We start from the raw sequence: 21,134 nt of genomic DNA on the forward strand, positions 1-21,134 counted from the left end.
GAAATGATACCACATGAGAAAAGACGGCGATGGAATGCAGCTTTCTTCAACTGATGGGTCAGATGACGTCACGCTGTCAGGGTCTGTCCACATGCAAGACATGACATACCCTCGTCCTTCTTAAATGACAGACTTTGTTAATTTAATTTCCATTCTTAGAAGTCCGTCGGGAGCCATCCTGCTGATAAATGACTCGGTGAGCCCAACAGATGTGTCTTCGAGTGTGTCACATGCAAGCGCCTTTGAGCGCCATGAGTTCACACCAGAGGGCCCACGAAGTACAATCTCAAACTCGCATTCGTCACAACGAGGTGTCAGTGTGACGATATTCAGTTTGGCTTCGGCGTAGAAGGGGCCAGTCCGCTCGTAGGTCACGGCAAACACGCTCTCCTGATGCAGCAGGAGGACCATGCGCATGCTGTTGTCCTTATTGTTGGGATCCTCCAACACGAGCTCCGCGCTGTCCTCTGCAAGACACAAGAGAGGACACTCAGCAAAAACTGGCATCAGGAACCACATCGCGGCCTAGCTACAACGCCCACCGCCGTTTTCTAGCATGTTTGAGAGTGGTAATGCCGCTGCGTGCAAGTGCTTAGCCACTTTTTAACGCGATAGTGTCAAGGGCCCCTTGTCGCAAAAACTCCGGTGTCGGCTTCAGACGTCGCTTGACAAACAATCGTTCCGAGCCGCAACCATGCAGTCGCTCACCATGGAGCACAGGCCTTACTGAACTAATTGAATTTCTCATAGTAAGATGCGTCATGAAAATCGTTAAGTACAACCCAAACCCAAGCTGCCGACATGATAGCTTCAGATTGTAATCAGAAGGTACCATAAAACGTTATCCTGTAACGCGGGACCCCGCACATAAACTCCTCTTCCAGCGTATCTACCGTTCATAGAACGACGCGGCCCGCTCGGTGTCGCCATACCCTGCTCCTCCGCTTACCGCCTCAATTGTTCCGCTGCACCCTCCGCCTTCGCTTTTCTCCTCGCGTTCTCTTCGTTATCGCTGTCTTTCATCCCTCGCAGCGCTCCCCGTTCGCTCTCTCAATCGTCGCTGCACTCGTTCGCTCGGATACGTTGACGGACACCGCCGACGCCGAGGGACGTCGAAACTCAACGCAGAAACGGGCGCCTAAGGGAGACGCTCTCAAACAACTGATTTATTTTACGAGCTACTACATCCTTTGTCGTGTGCGGCACGTAAGTGTGAGACCTTTTTTCATTCTCATTAGACTGACGTGTCTTCCTTTGTAAGATGGGGAGACGGTATTCAACTACAAATTATACTGAGGAGGTTCATGCCATGATGAGGCTGTGTAAAACATGTGCCTTACGGGTAGGCGTCAGTGTGCTCCTGATGGCCCCTTCATATTTCCTAATGGCTGAACATGAAAAGTCAGAGCATTCACTCACATTCGTTTTGCACGTTAACGTGTTTCCTGAATCCATGTGATTATGATTAATTGTTTTTTCACGTTAGCACTGAAGTCCATCAATGACTACTATATTTTAAAGGGTCGAAATCGACGCATTGCGGTTCCTTAGTCAACCTGGCACCTTAGAGCAGTACTCCTGCACAGCTAGCTCCGCATTGCAAAGGCCAGTTTCCATGCTGATGTTACGGTGACATGCAGCGCAAGTTATCACTCCCAATTGTTACATTGGAATACAGTTCGTGTTCTCTTTCTTGTTGTACTGACTTACCCTGAACTGCAACCACGTTGACACTGTGTTGATGCGCCAAGTGGCCGGCCAGCTGGCTTAAACAGCAGAGCCAGCCGCAGCTCTTGAAGGTGCAACGGACCTGGCTGCATACAAAAAAAAAAACATTGCACCACTCATTATCTTTGAGGTTCCAACAAGAATCCAGCTTGTTTTACAGCGAAGCTGTTTATGAGTTTAGAAGCTCACGAACACCTTCCATGCCTCCTTCACGATTTTCTGAGAAATACAAATAAACCCTCAAGTTTATATCTTGAGAAAGCAGAAAATATTTTAGGGGTGATAGGCGGCCAACATTTGACTACGTCGGTTATTTGGAATTGATGAAATATTGCTAAACCTTTGTTACCAGCCGCTTTAGAGTCTGTATACGAAACACAAAGTTTCTATACCCTGGGGGGGGGGGGGGGGGGGAGGGTGCGTAGGGGGGTCGGCGAAGAACTACTGTGATTTCATAATTAGAAAGAAATTGACGCCCGCCATCATTGACGTTCATGGAACGTTTCAACTGGTGTAGGCTATTTTGTTTGAAAAATATTTATCGAATATTTGTGATAGTTGCTTATTCCCTATTTTGATACGTTCTACGAAGCTGGTAGTCTAGTTTTCCTGTCGCCTTTGAGACCTAGGCGAATCACGTAGCTTTTATTGTATTGAAGTATTGAAGCACGTTAGGAATGACGTGCGATCAATGCTTCGTTTGCGTTCATTAATTATACCCTTTGTAAAGAATATTTATTGAAGTGATGCACAATGCCATTCCGCCATTATCTGCAAGGATGCAAGGAGTCCTAGAAAAACTCACATTGAGTATAAAATCAGTAATATTGGGCGATATAGCAATTTTGATGTATGCCAAGCGTTGACGGTGCGCTAACTGGAAGCATTGCAAATAATATCTTAACCCTCATTTTCCTCCCCTGTCATTAGCGTTGTACGAGGTTTGTATTGTGTTGCCATCGTTTTCTCGATGAACTCCAGAAAACTACGTTCGTACTTGCTGAAAAGGGGACATGTTATGTGCAATTGCAGGCTACCATTAACGTCCGTCGTTTAATTTCTTCCTTTGCAATAAATAAGGTATTCATATGCTCCCGTGTTTTATGGGTAAGCTTTATCAGCAGCGCAAAATTGCTCTCGCTGAATAGCAATAACAAATTCCGCCAAGTTTTCATCTAGCGAAAATAGGGGAGAATGCTATGAAGAATCGGCATACGAAGCTAAATACCTGCGCAAAAAAATACTGCCTTTACAAAAGATTCCTGACAGAGTGCCTGAATGTGTCTTACAGCCGAAATCAGCTATCCCTGGCAAAAAATCTCTATTATAATATTATTTAGAACTCCTACACAGTGTCTCTTTACTTTACTGACAATATATTTAAATTTACATTATGGTAACATTTCTTCATAGACTGTCAAAACACTTCTTTCTTACTTTTGTATGAAGCATACTTTAACTGCACCATTCACAGACTTCTTCTGAGTTTTATATGAAGGATATTTTAAATACATTGTTTTAAGTATTCCTCCTTACTCTTGTATAAAGAACATTTTTATACGCTGTTAAAAATTGTCATTCTTACTTTTGTATGGAAACATTGTTTGTACACCGTTACGAGGGTTCCAATTTAATTCTGTATAAAGAATATTTTAACCACCAACATACTTTCTTCTAACTCCTGCCTAAATACCCACATCATTACTCCCGTCAAAAGGATTGTTAGTTTTGTGTAAAGAATGCTTTATTACTATACATGAAAATATTTTTTTTTTTCTGTTGGCGTACTGAGCATGTAGTACGTCACAGCTTGTATTGTTCGCCGAAAAATATTTAGAGTAGGAAGTGACTTGAGAACTTTCGATGAATTTTGCTTAGGCACAATAATGTCGATATATGACGCACTCACGAATCAAGCCCTTTGTTTAAAGCACCATTGCAATCCAAGGAGATGGCGAATTATTCACAGAGTGATACTAGAATGTTTAAAGGAATATGTTAGTAAACTGCTATTAAAGATAATTTTTTATGGGTTCTACGGGACTAAGTGAGCCTACGGTGAAGCCACCGCACTCCGAGAAAATTAGCTCGCGCTACACCAGTGGACCGGTCTGACGATATCGGAGTCCTTCCTATGCAGGCCGCGCACTTGGTGCACAGATTTATCTAAGCTTTAGGGCGGACGATTAGAGGCCGATTTGCGCTCGAGCTGCACCACCCGCTGGCCGCACCCGTGCGGTCATGCGGAAAGCTGCACATTTCGCGCACTGGTGCACAAATATCGATGTACACTGGGCCCGCACATACAGTGTACACTGAAGCGTGTGTACCAGTCTGCGAAATGAGCAATCGCCCGACCACAGGCGTGCGGCAGGCAGGCGGTGCGGCGTGCGGCTTGAGCGTAAATCGGCCCTCACCGCGCACTGCTTCTGCAAGGCCACCGATTTCCTTTCTAACGAGATCATCAGGTCAATGCAGTCCGCGATATAAATACTACGTCCTAATCTGGAACATGCCAGCACGTAGCGTCACAATATCTGTTAAAACAAGAGAAAACGAGCCGAAACTCGGAGTAACACGATGCCGGAACGTTGCCTCTGAAACAGCTAAAAGGTTGCAAAATACAGCTCCTGTTGAGTGAGAGCGTGTTGACATGAGGAAGCGCAGAGGGCGAAGACCGAGAAGCGCTCAACTCGTTGCAAGTGTCAGCTTTCTGTGAAGAAGAAAGTAATGATCCTTGCTGTATAAAAAAAAATGCAGCCTTGTTCGCGTCCCTATTCGCTCGCTTTCGTCTCTGCCTGTTACAGACGGCTCCTCCACATTAGAGGAAACTATTAGGACGTTGCATCAAAGCTAAATCAAATTAATTATAAATTTCAGCTGATCTGCTTTACGGGTGATTTTGGCTAATGTGTGAAACCATATCGATTAGCGATAATAGCTCACTCTTAATATTCACTGCTTTTGCTTCGTAGCACGGCAATAAGTTCTAAGCTTAGGTAAGGTTTTCCGGTGGCCTTACGGAATTCCTAATTACTGCATTCCACGGTACCAAGAGCCAGGATATCAGTGGTGATGCTTTTGCCATGCTTAGCCCGCCTTAAAATTTTTAACGTCGTAGCCGCAATGCGATGGACATCTATTTAACTATAAAACTACTACTATAACAGGTTTCAGCATTGTCTTGCGCTGGTCTCCACGAAGCAAAGTATTGTGTTTGAGAGCGGCAAGTGCTAAAAGATATTTTGTGCAAAATATATTAACCACCTGATTCACCCTATATGATATTATTTTTAAATCTTTATCTTGTTTGGAGGGAAGGTCCGTTTCAGGAACAATAATTGTCACGAAAAATAAAACCACGCCGCCCCTAACAGCCGAACAACATTAAGCTGGGGGGAGGGAGCAGAGTTCTCTTCAGGTTCCTTTTCGACCTCGGCCATAAAGCACATTTCTCCATCTAAGTCCCGCAGAGAAAGATGCACACACAAAGGCCCGCGCACTTGTCACCGAGAGGCGATGACTGTCTTGGTGTCATTCAACCTTCGCAAGGTATAGATGCGTGTACATGGTTTGACGAAAAAGGGGGCTTTAGTTCGGCAGTGGTCAACGCCAAGCGGGTGGATTCAAAGAATGTCACATGCTTCTCTCGCGCGAAAGCACGAATTTGAGAGTGGTCGGAGTCGAAGCAAAGAAGGAGACTGTCGCCATCGATATCAGTTCCTTTGCGACGCCGGCGTGGTATGGTCAAAGCGATGCAAATGTTTGGTGGTGTATTGTAGCAGCAATTTAGCTATTTCTGCTGTGGTTTATGATTATGCTGTGTCGTGGCTGAATCAGCAACAGAGGCACATAAGCCACCATGCTGGCGAAACCCACGGCGTTTTCATCTTTCCGTTACGTGGACGTTTCAGCAACTTCGCTGCCAACTGCGATACAGGAAGTGTACAAACACTACGTTTTCACCAATGTCGCGATGACTTAATGCGTGTTAAATAATGTATAATCATGCACTCCGCCCTTACTTTTTCCTACTCAGGCTGTACAGGATGAAAAGTCGTGAAATATTTAGCTTATAATTTCAAGCTTTCCTGTCTTGTTTAAAGCACACATCTGATTGTCAGACAGTAATACACAGCCTAACTGCTACTCACTTCCTTTTTTCTTTCAGGACACAACGGCCAGAACTGCAGAGCAATGAGGTCACAGAAAGAAACATATCTATTATAGGTAAGGTGCAACGTAGCCAAATACTTGCTTACCGAAAGCCACACGTGGCTTCATGGCTGGCCATCAGGTCCAGCCTGGCGATGGCGGTACAGCCGGACGGCCAATTTCTACACCGGGTGTAGGGAATCTGCATTAAAAAGTAGGCAAGTTTGTTAATCGTAAAAGGCACAAAAATGAGGGTGAGCATTCTATAGCTGATAAATGGCACGCGTTCACTGCTATAATAACACGTATCTCATAAATAAGCCAAGGAGGGCGAGTGCTAGTCTGTGTTTCAAGGAATAAGCGCGCTTCTAGCGGTTGTCAGGCATCCCAAGATCTCGCAGAATCAAGTAAAATAGATATGAATGTTCACATTTCTTGTCATTCACAAGTTCTTAGAAACAATAAAATTTCAATGAACGGTAAGCAGCTCTCCCTTCAGTTTAGTTTTTTTTTATTTCTAGTCCCAGTTGGTGTGGTCATCGCAGATGTACATGGGGAGCATGTCGCCGAGAGTACGATTAAAGCGTTCAGTCATACCATTGGTTTGCGGAAGATAGGCACTTGTAGAACGACCACGGTCAATCAGTAGCTTGCGAGGCACACCGTGTCGAAGGACAAGGTTGCTAAGGATGAACAAGCCGAGCTCACGTGCTGTGGCCGCCGGCAGTACTGAAGTTTCGGCGTAGCGCGTGAAGTGGTCCACAGTGACGATGACCCAGTGGTTACCATCTGGGGTGTGTAGAGGTCCGTACAAATCACTGCCGATACGGTCGAAAGGTCAGGAGGGACAAGGCCATCGTTGGAGCGGCGCTACTATCTGGTGAGGTGGGCTCCTACGGCATTGGTACTTGGAGCACGAGTGGACGTGCTGCCGAGCGAAGCGGTACATTCCTCGCCAGTAGTATCGAAGCCGTAGGCGTGCATACGTCTTTAGTACACCAGCATGCGCGCATTGCAGATCCGCGTGAAAAGAGGTACAGACGTCGGAGCGTATGTGGCGAGGAATCACCAGCAACCATTCACGGCCACCACTTAAGTAGTTGCGACGGTACAGAAGCCTTTTGCGGAGGCCAATTCGACTAGGTACAATATGTCCTGAATGACAAAGGCGAGCAGAGCATGCCACTGCAGGTTGAATGTGGTACGCGCTTGCAGTACGCAGGGAGACGTCGGAAAGCGGAATCGCATTCTTTGTTAACTTGCGGGACAGTTCTCCACTAAGAACAGAAACAGCGGCTCCAGTATCAACGAGTGTTTGCCCGGAAACAGCCTCGATATTCATGGTTATTTCGTTCGCAGGTAGAAATCAAGGCCATGAAGTTGTCGACATGAGCGCAGTTCTTGCCTCCGGCACTGCGATGCCGAGTACTGCGAATCCGGGAACGGAGTTCCAGATCGAAAAAGGAAACCAGCGCCTCCAACAATTGATAGCACGCTTTGAAGGCTAGATGAGCTCGGCGTTTTATACAAATTCAAAGAAAGAGACAACGGCTGATCGGCCCGAGCAACCGTCTTCTGCCTCTTCGTCTTCTGATGGCGCCCAGGTACATATATATATATATATATATATATATATATATATATATATATATATATATATATATATATATATATATATATATATATATATATATATATATATATATATATATATATATATATATATATATATATATATATAAAAGAAGACCGAGACCGACCAAGCTGTCAACGCTCTTTATTCGTCAAAGGCGACGCCCCAGCTCACGCACGAAGAAGTAGAATAACAGGGAAGATGATGACGGCTATGTACAAATGAAACCGACAAAGTTTATGAATAGTCCTTACACTAACTTCCCGCCGTCATGGAAGCGGTCAGCCTGGCCGTAGATTAGAGATTATCAAACCAGGAGTGAAGGGCTTCATCCGGGAGTCGTGAACAACTGCGGCATTCCGGCGACGCCGGTCATTGATGGAGTGTACTGGGCGGACGAGATAGTTCACTGCAGATCTTTGCTGCACAACGGTGTATGGTCCAATGTAGCGTTGAAGGAAGTTCTCACAGAGGTCTGGAGTGCAGACTGGTGTCCAAAGCAGGACTTGGTCTCCAGGGTGAAAACGCGGGTCACGGCGTGTGTTGTCGCAGCGACGTTTGCGCTCAGCTTGGGTAGTTTCAGTGCTTTGCCGGGTGATTTGAAGCAACGTGCAACTCTGGCAGCAATATCTTCTGGAATGGACGCGTTAAGTGAAGGTGCTAAAAAGAATTCTCTGTCGAATATGGTGGAAGGAGATCGTCCATACTCAAAGGAAGAAAGGGCTGCAGCCGGTATTCGGTTGAATAGCAGAATTATATGCGAATGTCACAAAAGGAAGAATTTTATCCCAGTCAGCGTGGTCAGGACATATGTACATGAAAATCATGTCGGACAGCGTACGGTGGAAGCGCTCAGTAAGGCCATTGGTTTGCAGATGATAGGTAGACGTAGATTTGTGCATGGTATCAGCGGCTCGAAGGACTTCCTTGAGAACTTGGGAAATAAACGCCTTGCCACGGTCACTCAGAAGAACGCGAGGAGCCCCGCGGCGCAAGACGATGGAGGGCAAGAAAAAGTCAGCGACCTCACAAGCGGTACCGGATCGCAGAGGGGCAGTCTTGGCATGTCTTGTTAATAAATGGTCGACCGAAGTGACAATCCAATGGTGACCGGAGGGAGTCAAAGGCAAGGGGCCATATAAATCAAAGTCGACAAATTAAAAAATTGCGTCCGGGCAAGGGAGAGGTGGTAGTAAACCGGCAGGAGGGGATATCGAGCGTATGCGGTGCTGACATGACGCACAAGAGGCAATGTATTTGGCCACCGTTGTGGATAGGCCAGGTCAGAAGCAGCGGGTCTTGATGCGGTCGTAAGTCTTGTGAAAGCCTAAGTGGCCAGCCGACACGCTGTCGTGAAATGCCTCTAGAACTCGCAGGCGAAGGCAGCGAGGTAGAACTGCGACCCACCGGTGACCTGTTGGGCGGTAAATGTAGTAGTGTAGCACGCCACCTTGAAGGCGGAATGGTTGAAGTTGGCGTCGCATGCGGCTGTTGGGTGGTTGGGCGAACCCACTAAGGTGATCCATGAGAGTTCGACAGTAGGAGTCGGCCCGCGGATGCAAGACGAAAACAGAGCGTGATTGAAGCGTAACTTGGTCCAGGGCTGTTATCGAGAGCTGGTGTGAGGCAGGTGTAGCATCGGAACGAGGTGGTGGGGAAGACGAGGGCGCGTTACCGGGAGAGAGCGAGAGTGGGCAGCGAGACAATGCGTCTGCATCATCATGACTTTTTCCGCACTTGTACGTTATGGTAAATTCATATGGTAAATTACGTTATGTAAGTACCATTACCATTACGTAAGTACGTTATGGTAAATTCATAGCGGCGTATCCCGCGTCCTAAGCGTCCTGACATGTTTTTCATTGATGACAGCCAACACAGAGCATGATGGTCGGTGGCGATCGTGAAGTGGCGACCATAAAGGTATGGGCGGAATTTCTGAATCGACCAAACGATAGCCAGGCACTCTTGCTCTGTAATGATGTAGTTCCGCTCAGGTGGAGAAAGTGTTCAGCTGGCATATGCTATGACTTGCTCTTTAGAGGCTGCATTACGTTGCAGAAGTAGTGCGCGAATGCCTTGTGCGCTTGCGTCAGTATGGAGTATGGAGTATGGAGTATGGTGAGGGCTCGATCATCGAAGTCGCGATGCACTGGTCCGGAAGTAATATATTGCTTAAGAGCTTGAAAAGCCGACTCGTAGTCGTTAGACCATGTGAAAGAGGCACCGGTAACCAGTAGCTTGTGTAGAGGAGCTGCTATTGCGGCGAAGTTGCGTATAAATCGACGAAAGTATGAAGTCAAGCCGAGAAAAGTACTAGATCTTTCTGTTGCTGGGGGAGAGGAAACTGGAGAACAGCGCTAATATTTTCAGGGTCTGGCTGGATGCCATCTTTTGAGACGACGTGGTCCAATACTTTTATTGTCTGGCTTGCAAATTTGCATGTTTTGTATTGATCAGGAGAGCAGGATTGGCAAGGCACTTCAGAACTTGGTCTAAGTGATGAAGATGTTGGCGGAAGTTAGACGAAAAGATGACAATATCGTCCAGATAACAGAGGCAGGTCTTCCATTTTGATCACAATCAAATTGGAAGACCTGAGATGTGACCTATTAAGCCTTCAAATGTGGCGGAAACGTTACAAAGGCCAAAAGGCATCACGTTAAATTCATAAAGTCCGTCTGGTGTAGCGAATGCGGTCTATTCTTTGTCAGCCTCGTTCATCGGGATGTTCCAAAATCCTGATCGAAGATCAAGGCTGGAGAAATACTCTGCCCCGTGTAATGTGTCGAAAGCGTCGTCAGTTCGAGGTATTGGATATACGCCCTTGCGTGTGATCTTATTTAGCGCTCGATAATCGACGCAAAAGGGAACCCAGCCACTTTTTTCTTTACCAGAACCACGGGGGAAGCCCAGGGGCTAGATGAAGGCCGTATAATCTTCCGCTCAAGCATGGCAGCAACCTGTTGTTCAATACCCTTTAGTTCGGACGGCGAGTCACGATAGGGGCGTCATCGTATTATGGCGGAACCATCGGTTTCGATTGGGTGTGTAGCAACAGAAGTTTGGCTCAACACAGGGGAACAGCTATCGAAACAGTCTTTGTGCTTCGTCAAGAGCACCAGTAAGGCTTCGGACTGCACGGCTGTTAAGTCAGAACCAAGAACCAAGCCACAGTCATCCCTTTGGGCAGTATCACAGGATCTGGTGTCGTGTTGCAAGCATACAGAAGGCGCGGCCACTTCAAAACCGGACGAGACAAGCGGCAATGGGAATTCCGCGAGAAGTACAGCGGGAAGAAGGGGCGACTAGAGCGCCTCCGTTGGCGATCTGACTGGATGTTACGGCTAGAACGACTTCATGACCAGGACGCAGGACCTAGTCTACAGCGATGGCCAAGTTCACGCAGGCAGCAGGTGAACGCCTGAGGTGTTCGATTTGAAGCTCTTCGCAGATGGTGGTGCGAATAAGAGCACATAGATCTGAATAATGGGGAACCTGAGGATCGCTGCTGCCATGTTGAAGACGAAGAGACCGCCGCTCCTCTAAGCGCTGACACGTGGAAGTGATGTCTTGGACAGGAGCCGGATTTTGCACGATTAAGGCGCTTAATGCGACACACCCAATGCCGTTTAATGTGTCGAACGTGTTCGGCTTCCGTCATACTAGGGTTCGCAAGGCGGCCAGAGCCAAGATATCCTCTATGTAAGTCCTGACAAGGCATAATTTTAAGACAGAAAGAGAGCGGTTTGGGTCAGAGAGCAAACGGGTATAGACGATATTCTAATAGACATTAAGAGAAGAAAATGGCGCTGGGCAGGTCATGTAATGCGACTATTACATAACATTTGGACCATTAAGGTCAGAGAATGTTTACCAAGAGAAGGGAACCGCAGTAGAAGACGACAGAAAACTAGGTGGTACGACGATATCAGGAAATTGGCGGGTGCTATATACTTGGAATCGGCTGGCGCAGGACCGGATAATTGGAGATCGCGGGAAGAGGCCTTCGTCCTGCAGTGGACGTAACATAGGCTGATGGTGATGATCATTATGATGGTGATGATGACATCTGTCGAAGTGATTCGGGCGAAAGCACTTAGCTGACTGTACGAGTGGGTTGACAAAGTAGAGTTTCGCAGCCACGGCGTAGACGGCGGCTGCGAAACGATGCCTGCACCTCTGCGCGGTTGTGTGGTACTCATGAACGCAAGCAAAAAGGACAGCCAAAAAAGAGATCTCTACACGTTTCCCGTCATGACTCTGCAGCCTTATTACCCGAGCAAAGGATGCGCGGGAGCTGCCAGCGTTAACCTTTCTGGCTTCTCAATCGCGATCTGCGTGCTATGGCCGCTAGTGATAGTACCCGGAATTCGAACTCGCCATGCAAATGTTTCCTTTGCATTGGCTTTGGTAACTGAGGTCACAGATAAGCCGACCCAGCTCTTCTACTAGCCAATGACAGTAATTGCGACAACAACTTCCTGAAGAGTGTCAGGAACAGAGATCTGGTTCATTAAAAAGAAAAGAAGAAAGGAAATGATATCATGCTGATAACTCGCATGCTGTTCGTTACCGGAAAGTACCAGACTCGAAGCGTTAAAGAAAGAAAACTCATCAAGGCAGATGACGATTATCGTTGTGTGCCAGAAGGGGCATTCCAAAGGGTGTAAACTGTTCTTAGAGTGTTGTTTGAGGAGCTTTATGGGACACTTCCTACACTCTTAAGCAAAATTACAACCTTTTGCCACGCAACGATAATCGTCATCTGTCTTGTCCGCATTTCCTTTATTTAAGGCGGCGAGCCCGGTACTTTCCTGTAACGAATGGCATGCGTGTTATCAGCATGAAATAGCACTCCCGACCGGAAAGTAGCGGGCGCGGCGTTTTCAAGAAAGGAAACGCAAGCAAGGCAGATGACGATTATCGTTGTGTGGCAGAGATACACTCCCAAGGGTGTAACTTTGCCTATGAGTGTAGATATGTATCTAGCAGGCGTTGCTTCATACAACCCCTCTGTGAAATAGAAGGTTGGTGGAAAATGAAGCTGCTCGCACGTCATTCGTACCTCGAGCTTTTATTGCTGCTTTGCGCGGCACCTGATTGAACAAACAGTCCCTTCAGCACCAAGACCGCTTGATTATGCGAAATGGTGTAGCTTCATTTTACGTCGCCCTACTATACGTCACTCAGTGGTCGCTTCGCACGCCGCCGCGTGAGCATTGGAGTGAATGTAGCAAATCATTTGACGGTAGCCATATTGATCCACACGATGATATATGAAATGCACGAACGCGAAACAAGATTGCTATCGCGATTTCTTTTACCACTGCTCTATACATGGCTTCCGTAATTGTAATTCAAAAGGTAATTATTTTAATTACATCATTTAGTGAACGGCTTCCCTTGATTTCATTGCTTTTTTGTTCAAAATGATGTCTACCTGAACAAATAATTACTCTCTAGTGTCCTCATTCTAGTAAACTGTATACATGCTTTAGAATTAAAATTTATATCATGGGGTTTTACGTGCCAAAACCACTTTCTGATTATGAGGCACGCCGTAGTGGAGGACTCCAGAAATTTTGACCACCTGGGGTTCTTTAACGTGCACCTAAATCTAAGTACACGGGTGTTTTCGCATTTCGCCCCCATCGAATGCTTGAGAAGGAAAGTGTCTGGAGTAGAAAAAAAGTTCTGGCTACATAACTTAATTCGCATGTACGCGTTTAACACACATGTCCAAGTAAATACAAACACAAGCACTTATAATAACAAAGCATTAAAATATCGTCAATATGAACATTTCCAAGCCGTAATCAAAAAGTATTATGGGTAAGATAGCATCACAATGAATTACAGGGTGTATCGCCAAATGTTTAAAGAATTATGGCAATCGAGACAAATATGATCAGTAACGTTGCGAAGTTAGATTTACCCCCAGGAAGCACTTCTTAAGCACTGAAGAATAGTTTCCCTCGTCTTACTTGTACTCGCAGTTAATGCGGAACTTAGGCCAACTAAACTGAGTCAAACGCTGACTAAATATTCTTACTAGAAGGAAGATTAAACTTTCCGAATGTATGGCGCATCGTCGCCCGAGAGGATGAGTAAAATACCTACTGCTAAAGGGGTAGAATATTTTTGAGAAAAGAAAAAAAATTCCGGCAATCTTTATTATATGTATTCTATCATATGACAATAAATTCATTTTACTAACAAAGCCAGACTAGGTTCGTTACTAATGAGTGAGTATATTTTCGCTAGGTTTGTGTAGCTGGCGGATCAGTTCAAGAGATATTCAAGAGAAGATTCGTTGCCGTACGTTAGATGACAGTGGATGAATGCAAAGGATAAAATACGCAAGGTGTTTATATTAAAATGATGTGTTGGTGTGAGTGAAAGCATCGCGATGTCTGCTGTATGTAGACTGCGCTTATGTGCTTTTACCAGTACAGGTTGTTATCAAAGAACACGTCAAGATATCGAAATGAAGCAACTTCATCCAGTGCCATGTGGTTTAATAATAACAGTAAACGTTTAACAGGTAGGGACTTGCTACATGCGCGAAATGCAACATATTTAGTTTTCTTAACGTTAATTGTAAGTCTGACGATTAAAACCGTGTATAGACCCTTTAACTCTTCGTTTGCGTTAATATATAAGTCATAAACGTTGTCATCTCTAAGCACAATGCAAATGTCATGGGCATACAAAAGGACTTCATTATTTTATTAATATTGCTAAGTCGTAATAGTTAAAGAAAATAATATTGTCCGGAGAAAAGAACCTTTCATGACCCCAGTGCTCACCGCATCAGTGCCTTCTTCGCTGCCGACGCTTTCCGCCATCGCTCGACCGCGTGAGCTGTCGGGACCCCGCGGTTGGACCTGGTCCTCCGGCTTCTCCGGCACTCTCCACCGACTAAAGTGAGCATAATTTCAAAATGACAGATTACTCTACCATTACAAAATACATAAGTAGCATGTACAAGACTTAGGACGAGAAGGAGTAGCACGCAGAACACGTCATAAGTCAGCTCAGCTCTTGTAAGTCTTGTCTCAGTAGTTATTCTTTTTATTTGCCACCTTGTACACTTATAGAGATTCCCTCATACATGTTGTACACTCATGCAAATGGGAGTACTTGGGTGAAAAGCTGCGTTTTGCCACCTTGACGAGGCCCGTTGCCCCTGAAGTCAGTGCTTGGAAGCGGTGCAATTACCAAGCATTCGTTCATAAAAAAAAAACAAAGAAACAGCGACAAAGACATATAATGAAAACTGACAAACGACAAAACCGATACTCAAAGAGAAAGAAAGAAAGCAAAAGCGGTGGAACCCATCTCATGATGAATGTCGACGGTAATGCGTTACCATTAAATCAATATAGCGACACAAGGTACTGCCAACGCCGAAACTAGTTATGCAAGATGCGTGTACTCCAGCGAGACTCCTCCTCCGCGCTCCGCTAATAAAACACCGCGACACCAGGCGCCACTGCCACGAAGGCTGCACGTGGTCTCTGGAATACATGTGGCGCCGGTGCGTACAAGCGCTGAGAAACGCATCATGCGGCCATCGGGCTCCTCTAACGCATTTCATTAAAGACATGCTGCGCCATGTAGTAGCACTGCCGAGGAGTCCGCGCGTGGATTTTGGCACAATAAGCCTAGCGCGCCGGTGCGTGTGAACGCTCATAATTATTTCCTCGACGGCCGCGCACTCAGCGGCACGCACCCAGGGTCCGAATTTGGCGACAGGTTTCCTGAAGAGCGGCACATACCCAGTGCATTCATGGCCCAGCTCGCTGTAGCACTGGCGTGAAAGGCGTTCAGCTAAAAGTGAAACATATGTACCCAGTGAAATTGTGGCGGAGCGCGGTAATTAATTAATGCTTCGGGTTGCTGTCCTTGAGGAATCCTTGTGACGTGGGTTTACTTTCGCTCAGGATCGGGGAAACTTAAGGCACTCTTTTCGTCCTTGTAGAGCAGTGCAAGTGGCACATACCCAGTTGCCGAAGTTGGCATCAGATTTTCCATGAACAGCGGTGCCTGCCCGGTCCCGCATTTACTGGAATACCCCTGACACACGGGCACTCTAAAGTCCTTTAGGTAAGGGGACATCTACCGGAAAGGCGTTCAAGTGCAGTGACACACGACAAAGGAGTATCTCCTTTCCGGCAAAGTTCCTTTTCGGGAAAGGAGAGCGCGCAACTACTTTTCGAGCGGAAAAGGAGTTACTCTCGCACACAGCGTGCACAACTCGTCAATTGGAGGAAACCTGCCACACAACTACGGTGCCCATAGGTATTTTTTTACCTGGCGAAAATGTTTTAATTGTTAGCGGTATTACAATTTGTCGAATAGTGAAGATTTCCTCTAGCTATGCTCTCAAACGCTCGCATAACGTCGCTACTGCCGCCATATTGAATTCCGGCAGTGTCGTCGTCGTTTGCTGCGCGCATGTCGTGTTTTCACGTCGCAAGATGGAGACTGGACAATCAGCGCCCGCAGTAAATACCCAGAAGAAACTACAGTTGTTGGAATAACATACTGAATAAAACGCGTTACGCCTGCGCGCACAAAGGAAGGCACGACGAAGACGTGAAGAAGGACGACAGAAACGTGGACAGCACGCACAGCAAATGAACAGCACGCACAGCAAAACACCGGCTGCACATAGTTGCTGGACCAAGTTAAATGGCTACTAACAACGCAAAAACGCGAATAACATAAACGACTATAAGCATTATTAGCCATCAACAGTGAAAAAAATATATTTTTAGGTTCTACAGTAGCTAAGTGTAATTAAATACGCAGCTTTTTAAGAATGTTTTCTCTCTTGTGGCTTTAACAGCCAGCGCTATTTTTCTTGCGGCGTTCATCTGAGGAACTACCTGAAGAAGTTCAGTGCGGTGCCGTGTGTCATCGGGGCAACTCCTTTCTGCAAAGGGTCCTTCAGAGTAGCAAAAGGGGTTTACTGGAAAGGACTTTAGTTTTGCCCGTGTGTCAGGGGTATACCCCTGACACACGAGCTAGCTGTTGTTAAGTGTCGTTAAGAACGGCCAGCTGCAGTGCAAGTTTGCCAGCCAGTTACGCCAGCGGTGGCAACCTCATCTTGGAATGCCGCCGCCAACCTCTAGCCATGGCGTGGCTAAGTCGACTTTGTGTCGGTAACAATACGCGCATCCTCCACTCTCCGTCGCTAGGATGCGTTGTGACTGAAGGAGTTCAACGAAGCAGGCTTTGTGCGCAACACGACAACGCGGACCTGATCTCCTACGGGCGGGGGAGTTGCCGCGGGAACGCCGACGGAGGCTCCTTCCCACGCACCGACCAAGACGCAACACAACGCGCAACCCGGAACGGCTCCGAGTTCTACGAAATTCGTGTGGTGTCGGTGTCGGACCGTGAACACGTGTGTCTGTGCATGTGTGTGTGTAAACCGTCCTGCGGAGAGGCGGCTAGTTTGCGATGACTAAACGAACGTTCGCGTCACCTTGTATCACGGGGGGACCGATAGTTTAAAAACTGCTGTTGTGCGGATGCCCGACACATTTTTCTTAAGCGGTCATGCTGGACTGACACACTCTCTCAAGCAGTCGTGTTAGACTGACGTACTTTCTCTCGCAGTCATGCTAGACTGATGAACTGCATGTAAATACTGTAAATAAACCCGTATTCCTCGTTCTCGATGAGAAGCAGTCCTTCCCTTCATCCACGTCCTCAGCGTGGATAAGTTGGACGACGGCATGGGCCAGCTACCTTCGAATTCATGCTGGACTCCAATCTTGACAACGGATCACGAGCGATGGGATTGAGCCCCCAATCCTGACAGTGTATGTCAAACCTCTTGATTTGGGGAAATTTCTAAGGCAGAATCCAAGATTGCTCTTTTTCTAGAATTGTCTTGATTCGTCAACGTGTCATATCATACACCTTAAGAAAAGTTTACACCCTTTGGAGTGCCCCTTCTGCTACACAACAATAATCGTCATCTGCCTTGCTGCGTTACCTTTCTTGAAAACGCCGCGCGCGCTACCTTCCTGTCGGGAATGCTATCATGCTGATAACGCGCATGCAGTTCGTTGCTGGAAAGTACCGGCCTCGCAGCGTTAAAGAAAGGAAACGCATCAAGGCAGATGACGCTTATCGTTGTGTGGCAGAAGGGGCACTCCAAAGGGTGTAAACGTTTCTTAGAGTGTAAGCGCTTACTGTGGATTTGTTCACCCAGCAAAAGCAAAACTATTTACTTCATACATCAACGAGTGTTCTGACGCCGAGTTTAAAGGCTGGAAAATTTGAGAAATATGCTCTTTTTCAGCACACATGAAAAAACAATTTTGAACTTCCGTCAATACTGCGTAATGTTCCCTGTTTGCAGGTTTTCTCAGAAGAATAGCTCAGAAGAATAGCTGTGATATTCTGTGGTAATATGTTATATTCGATGGTATTTAACCGCCAACTCTCCAGCTGAGTATCCTTAGAGCCACAGAGTAAGTATTCTTTGAAAGCTAACCACGAGGTGAATTTCTGCGGCAAAACCCACAAGAACCGCGTGTGACGGATAGGGTGCTTCCGCATTTTATTTTTTCCTGTAGGCAACATTTTTTCCCGCAATAGTAAGATTGCATTGTCATCCGTGATCTGGCAGAAAACTGACATCTTTTTTTTAATCAGAATTATGAACGGTCGCCGTATGTGCTCGGCCTAATTTATCTGAACGCACCCTTCCCACACATTCACCGCCTTCGAGATCGGCGCAGGAAATGGCGCGCCCGGCGTTGCGTATCGCTCTATGCAATAGCGAGACGACCGTTCGCGAATAACACCACAGACAGCAACGCCTATTACTGTCGTGTATTGCATGCACTACGAGGTGTAGCCGCGTACAACGACGACAATATCTGTTAAGAAAAGGAACACAAAACGGACACGAGCGCAGTTACACGATACAAAACAGCATAACGTTCGCTTATTTCATACAATCGCCTTGATAAACGCGTGTTTTATTACGCATCCTATCTATATGTCCCTGCGTTCTGGCAGAAGAAAAACCAGCCAATTCTACGAGCACTTAGAATATGTATATAGTACGTGTCGCGCAGTAACGACAATAATAGCCGCAATCAATCTCTGGAGGTGTGTGTGTGTGCTGGAGTACCCTTTCTTTTGCCTGCATAGACGCATCACGTGCTCTGTGAGCTTAGGAAGCTACTTTGCGCTGTGTGATGTGTCACGTGTATATCCGAATTGGAATAGACGTACAGATGGTCAACAATCTGAATAGATACTTTTATTCGGTGAGAACTCCTTCTGGCACTGAAATAGCTCCCAAAGAAAACTGTTATGTCTACGGCTCTAAGAATATTCAGCAAGATAGTTCGCAGTTAAATAGCATCGATTATAATGCACTACCACAAAATATCACAGCTATTATAAACAATCATGTTTATTGGAGAGATCAGAAGTAATTTCTACATTTGCAGATCTATAACCAGACCCTAAAGTTGCAAGTCGCTTTCCACTGTGCTCCCTAGCAAGCAATTGTTAAATTCTGAAAAGGAGGCCACAAGTACAGCATACACACACACACACTGAAATTGTGTGAGCGAAATTGGCGCCGCTAACATGACGGCGTCTTCAAAAATTTGCTTACCGAAATGTACAGAACTTTTCATGAGCGGCCATGCAATTCAGGCTCAAAATTTCTGAACACCCGGACTGCCATTTCTTGCACTTTGTGTAGGGGATCTGCATAAAAAAGTAGCCAAGGTAATTATTCCTACAAGGCACGAAAATAGAAGTGAGCATTTTTGGCGCTTGTAAATAGCTCGTGTTCACTATTATAAATTAAAGGGGCCCTGAACCACATTTCTTGAAGCCTAAAGTGTAACTTTGAGCAAGTACGGTACCTACCAAGAATATATTACTGAAATAGTTACGTTCGCCCTCAGTTATCTCTTGCGTAGGAGTATTGAGGAACGCCGGTAGCGATAGAGTGACCGAACTCCGCCTACAGAGTAGGGCAAGTGGGACGTACGGCAAATCGATGTATTCACGCTATGCAGAAGAGGCAGTTGTGTGTGGTTACGCACAACTGTAAGTTCACAGCAGGGCTGGAGTTCAGGCTCCTGGGCTCCAGCCTGGCCGTGCTGTGTGGCGCGGACCGGCTTTGCCTCACGGGCAAAGTAGCCGAAATCAGATTGCGTATTGTGTAGTGCTCAACACGAAGATCAATACGAAGCACGTTTAGCCACGAGCGCTCGGAAGTGAGCGAGCACTGGCGCGTTTTTTGAATACGTGCTAACCGTCATTCATCGCGAGGCGCGGTAGGCACAGCGTGCATGTGGTGTTGGTTAAGTTTCGCGTTATTGAAGGCAAGTTGTGCTTTCCAGACTAATTGAAGTTCGCGAGAGCTGACGCCTACGGCACCCGGATAAGCAGTGTGGCCAAATTTTTTTTTTTTAATACGAGGGTAAATGCCTCAGGGCATACAGGGGTATGGGATGGTTTTGAATAAGGATGATTTAATGAATGAAAAAAGATTTGCTGACCTAATGAAATCCAGGAGGGATCGATAATGCGGTCCCTGTGTCCAAGCAGTGTAATCGCTCAGATTATGCAGCGAGACTGCCGCTGCTGCGAGGTGCCGGAGCCTCGTCGGTTTCATGTGCAGGGCACACCCACAGCAGGTGGTGGATGTCGGCTTCAGCATTTCGCGACTTGCAGAGTGGACACTCAGGACGAGGATATAACGGGCGAAAGTGCGGCCACTTCCTAGTCACGGCAGGAGTGAGGGCAACCCCGACCCGGATCCTCCGAAGCGCAACCTCCTCCGCACGGGTAAGACCGCAGGGGAGGTTTACCGCACACGGAGGTATGAGAGCACGTGTGCGGCGCCGGAGGTGCTCCTTTCTTGTTAAAAGGAGGGTGGCATCATCTAGGTGAAAGAGTTGAGGCAGTGACGATGGAGAGGCCGCTGGACGGGTCGCAGAATCTGCACGGCCTTGGAAGCTTATAAGGTCGCGTGGGATCCACTCGACAGATATTGGCTGCGGGATGCCTGCCGCCAGAAGATGGATCTGTTGGCATTTGTCAGGGCTGCGACTGACACGTCGCAGAAGCCGCGTCGCCTGGAGGGCATCAGTGCGGATGACGATGCGGCCGTGGGGACCATGGGAAAGGCGGCCACAGAGCACAACGCTTCTCGGACAGCAAGGAGCTCAGCACAAAAGGAGGAAGGTGGTTCTTGGATTTGAAACCGGGTCGTCTCATTAGGGCAGGTGCGCATGGGGAATAAATTGCAGTGGTTCTTTCACAGTCCTGAATGCTTGCATCAACGTAAAGGACGATGGAGCCAAGTAGCAGGTGGGCGTCGTGAGCTATAATTCGGTCACGAAGCGACGCGGCCGCGTGAGTTGATGTCGGGCGATGTATATCAGTTGGCTTGTTATCACTCAGCTGTACAAAACTCCAGGGAGGAAGAACTGGCGATGGTGGTGGTTGAAGCGAGTTCGAGAAAGCGTAAGCCCTGAGAGCACACGTTGCGTGTGAAAGGCTGGCCTTGAAGCCTGCGAGCATCACGCCGCTGCTGCACCAGCTCATCCAGTGTGTT

The 21,134-nt window shown here is 46.9% G+C and overlaps 1 protein-coding gene across 1 annotated transcript; it reads right to left on the minus strand.

The window, feature by feature from the left end:
- Positions 1 to 118: 118 nt before the first annotated feature.
- On the minus strand, positions 119 to 19,520 carry LOC126546520 (uncharacterized). Its single transcript, XM_055062570.2, has 5 exons — positions 19,176 to 19,520; positions 14,329 to 14,440; positions 5,991 to 6,085; positions 1,711 to 1,814; positions 119 to 467 (listed from the first exon to the last, which is right to left on the minus strand). Exons 1-5 carry the CDS (start codon positions 19,328 to 19,330, stop codon positions 121 to 123), a joined length of 813 nt encoding a protein of 270 aa, XP_054918545.2. The 5' UTR covers positions 19,331 to 19,520; the 3' UTR covers positions 119 to 120.
- Positions 19,521 to 21,134: the final 1,614 nt, after the last annotated feature.

This window comes from Dermacentor andersoni, chromosome 3 (genome assembly GCF_023375885.2).
Source record: "Dermacentor andersoni chromosome 3, qqDerAnde1_hic_scaffold, whole genome shotgun sequence".
In the NCBI taxonomy this organism is placed as follows: Eukaryota; Metazoa; Arthropoda; class Arachnida; order Ixodida; family Ixodidae; genus Dermacentor; species Dermacentor andersoni.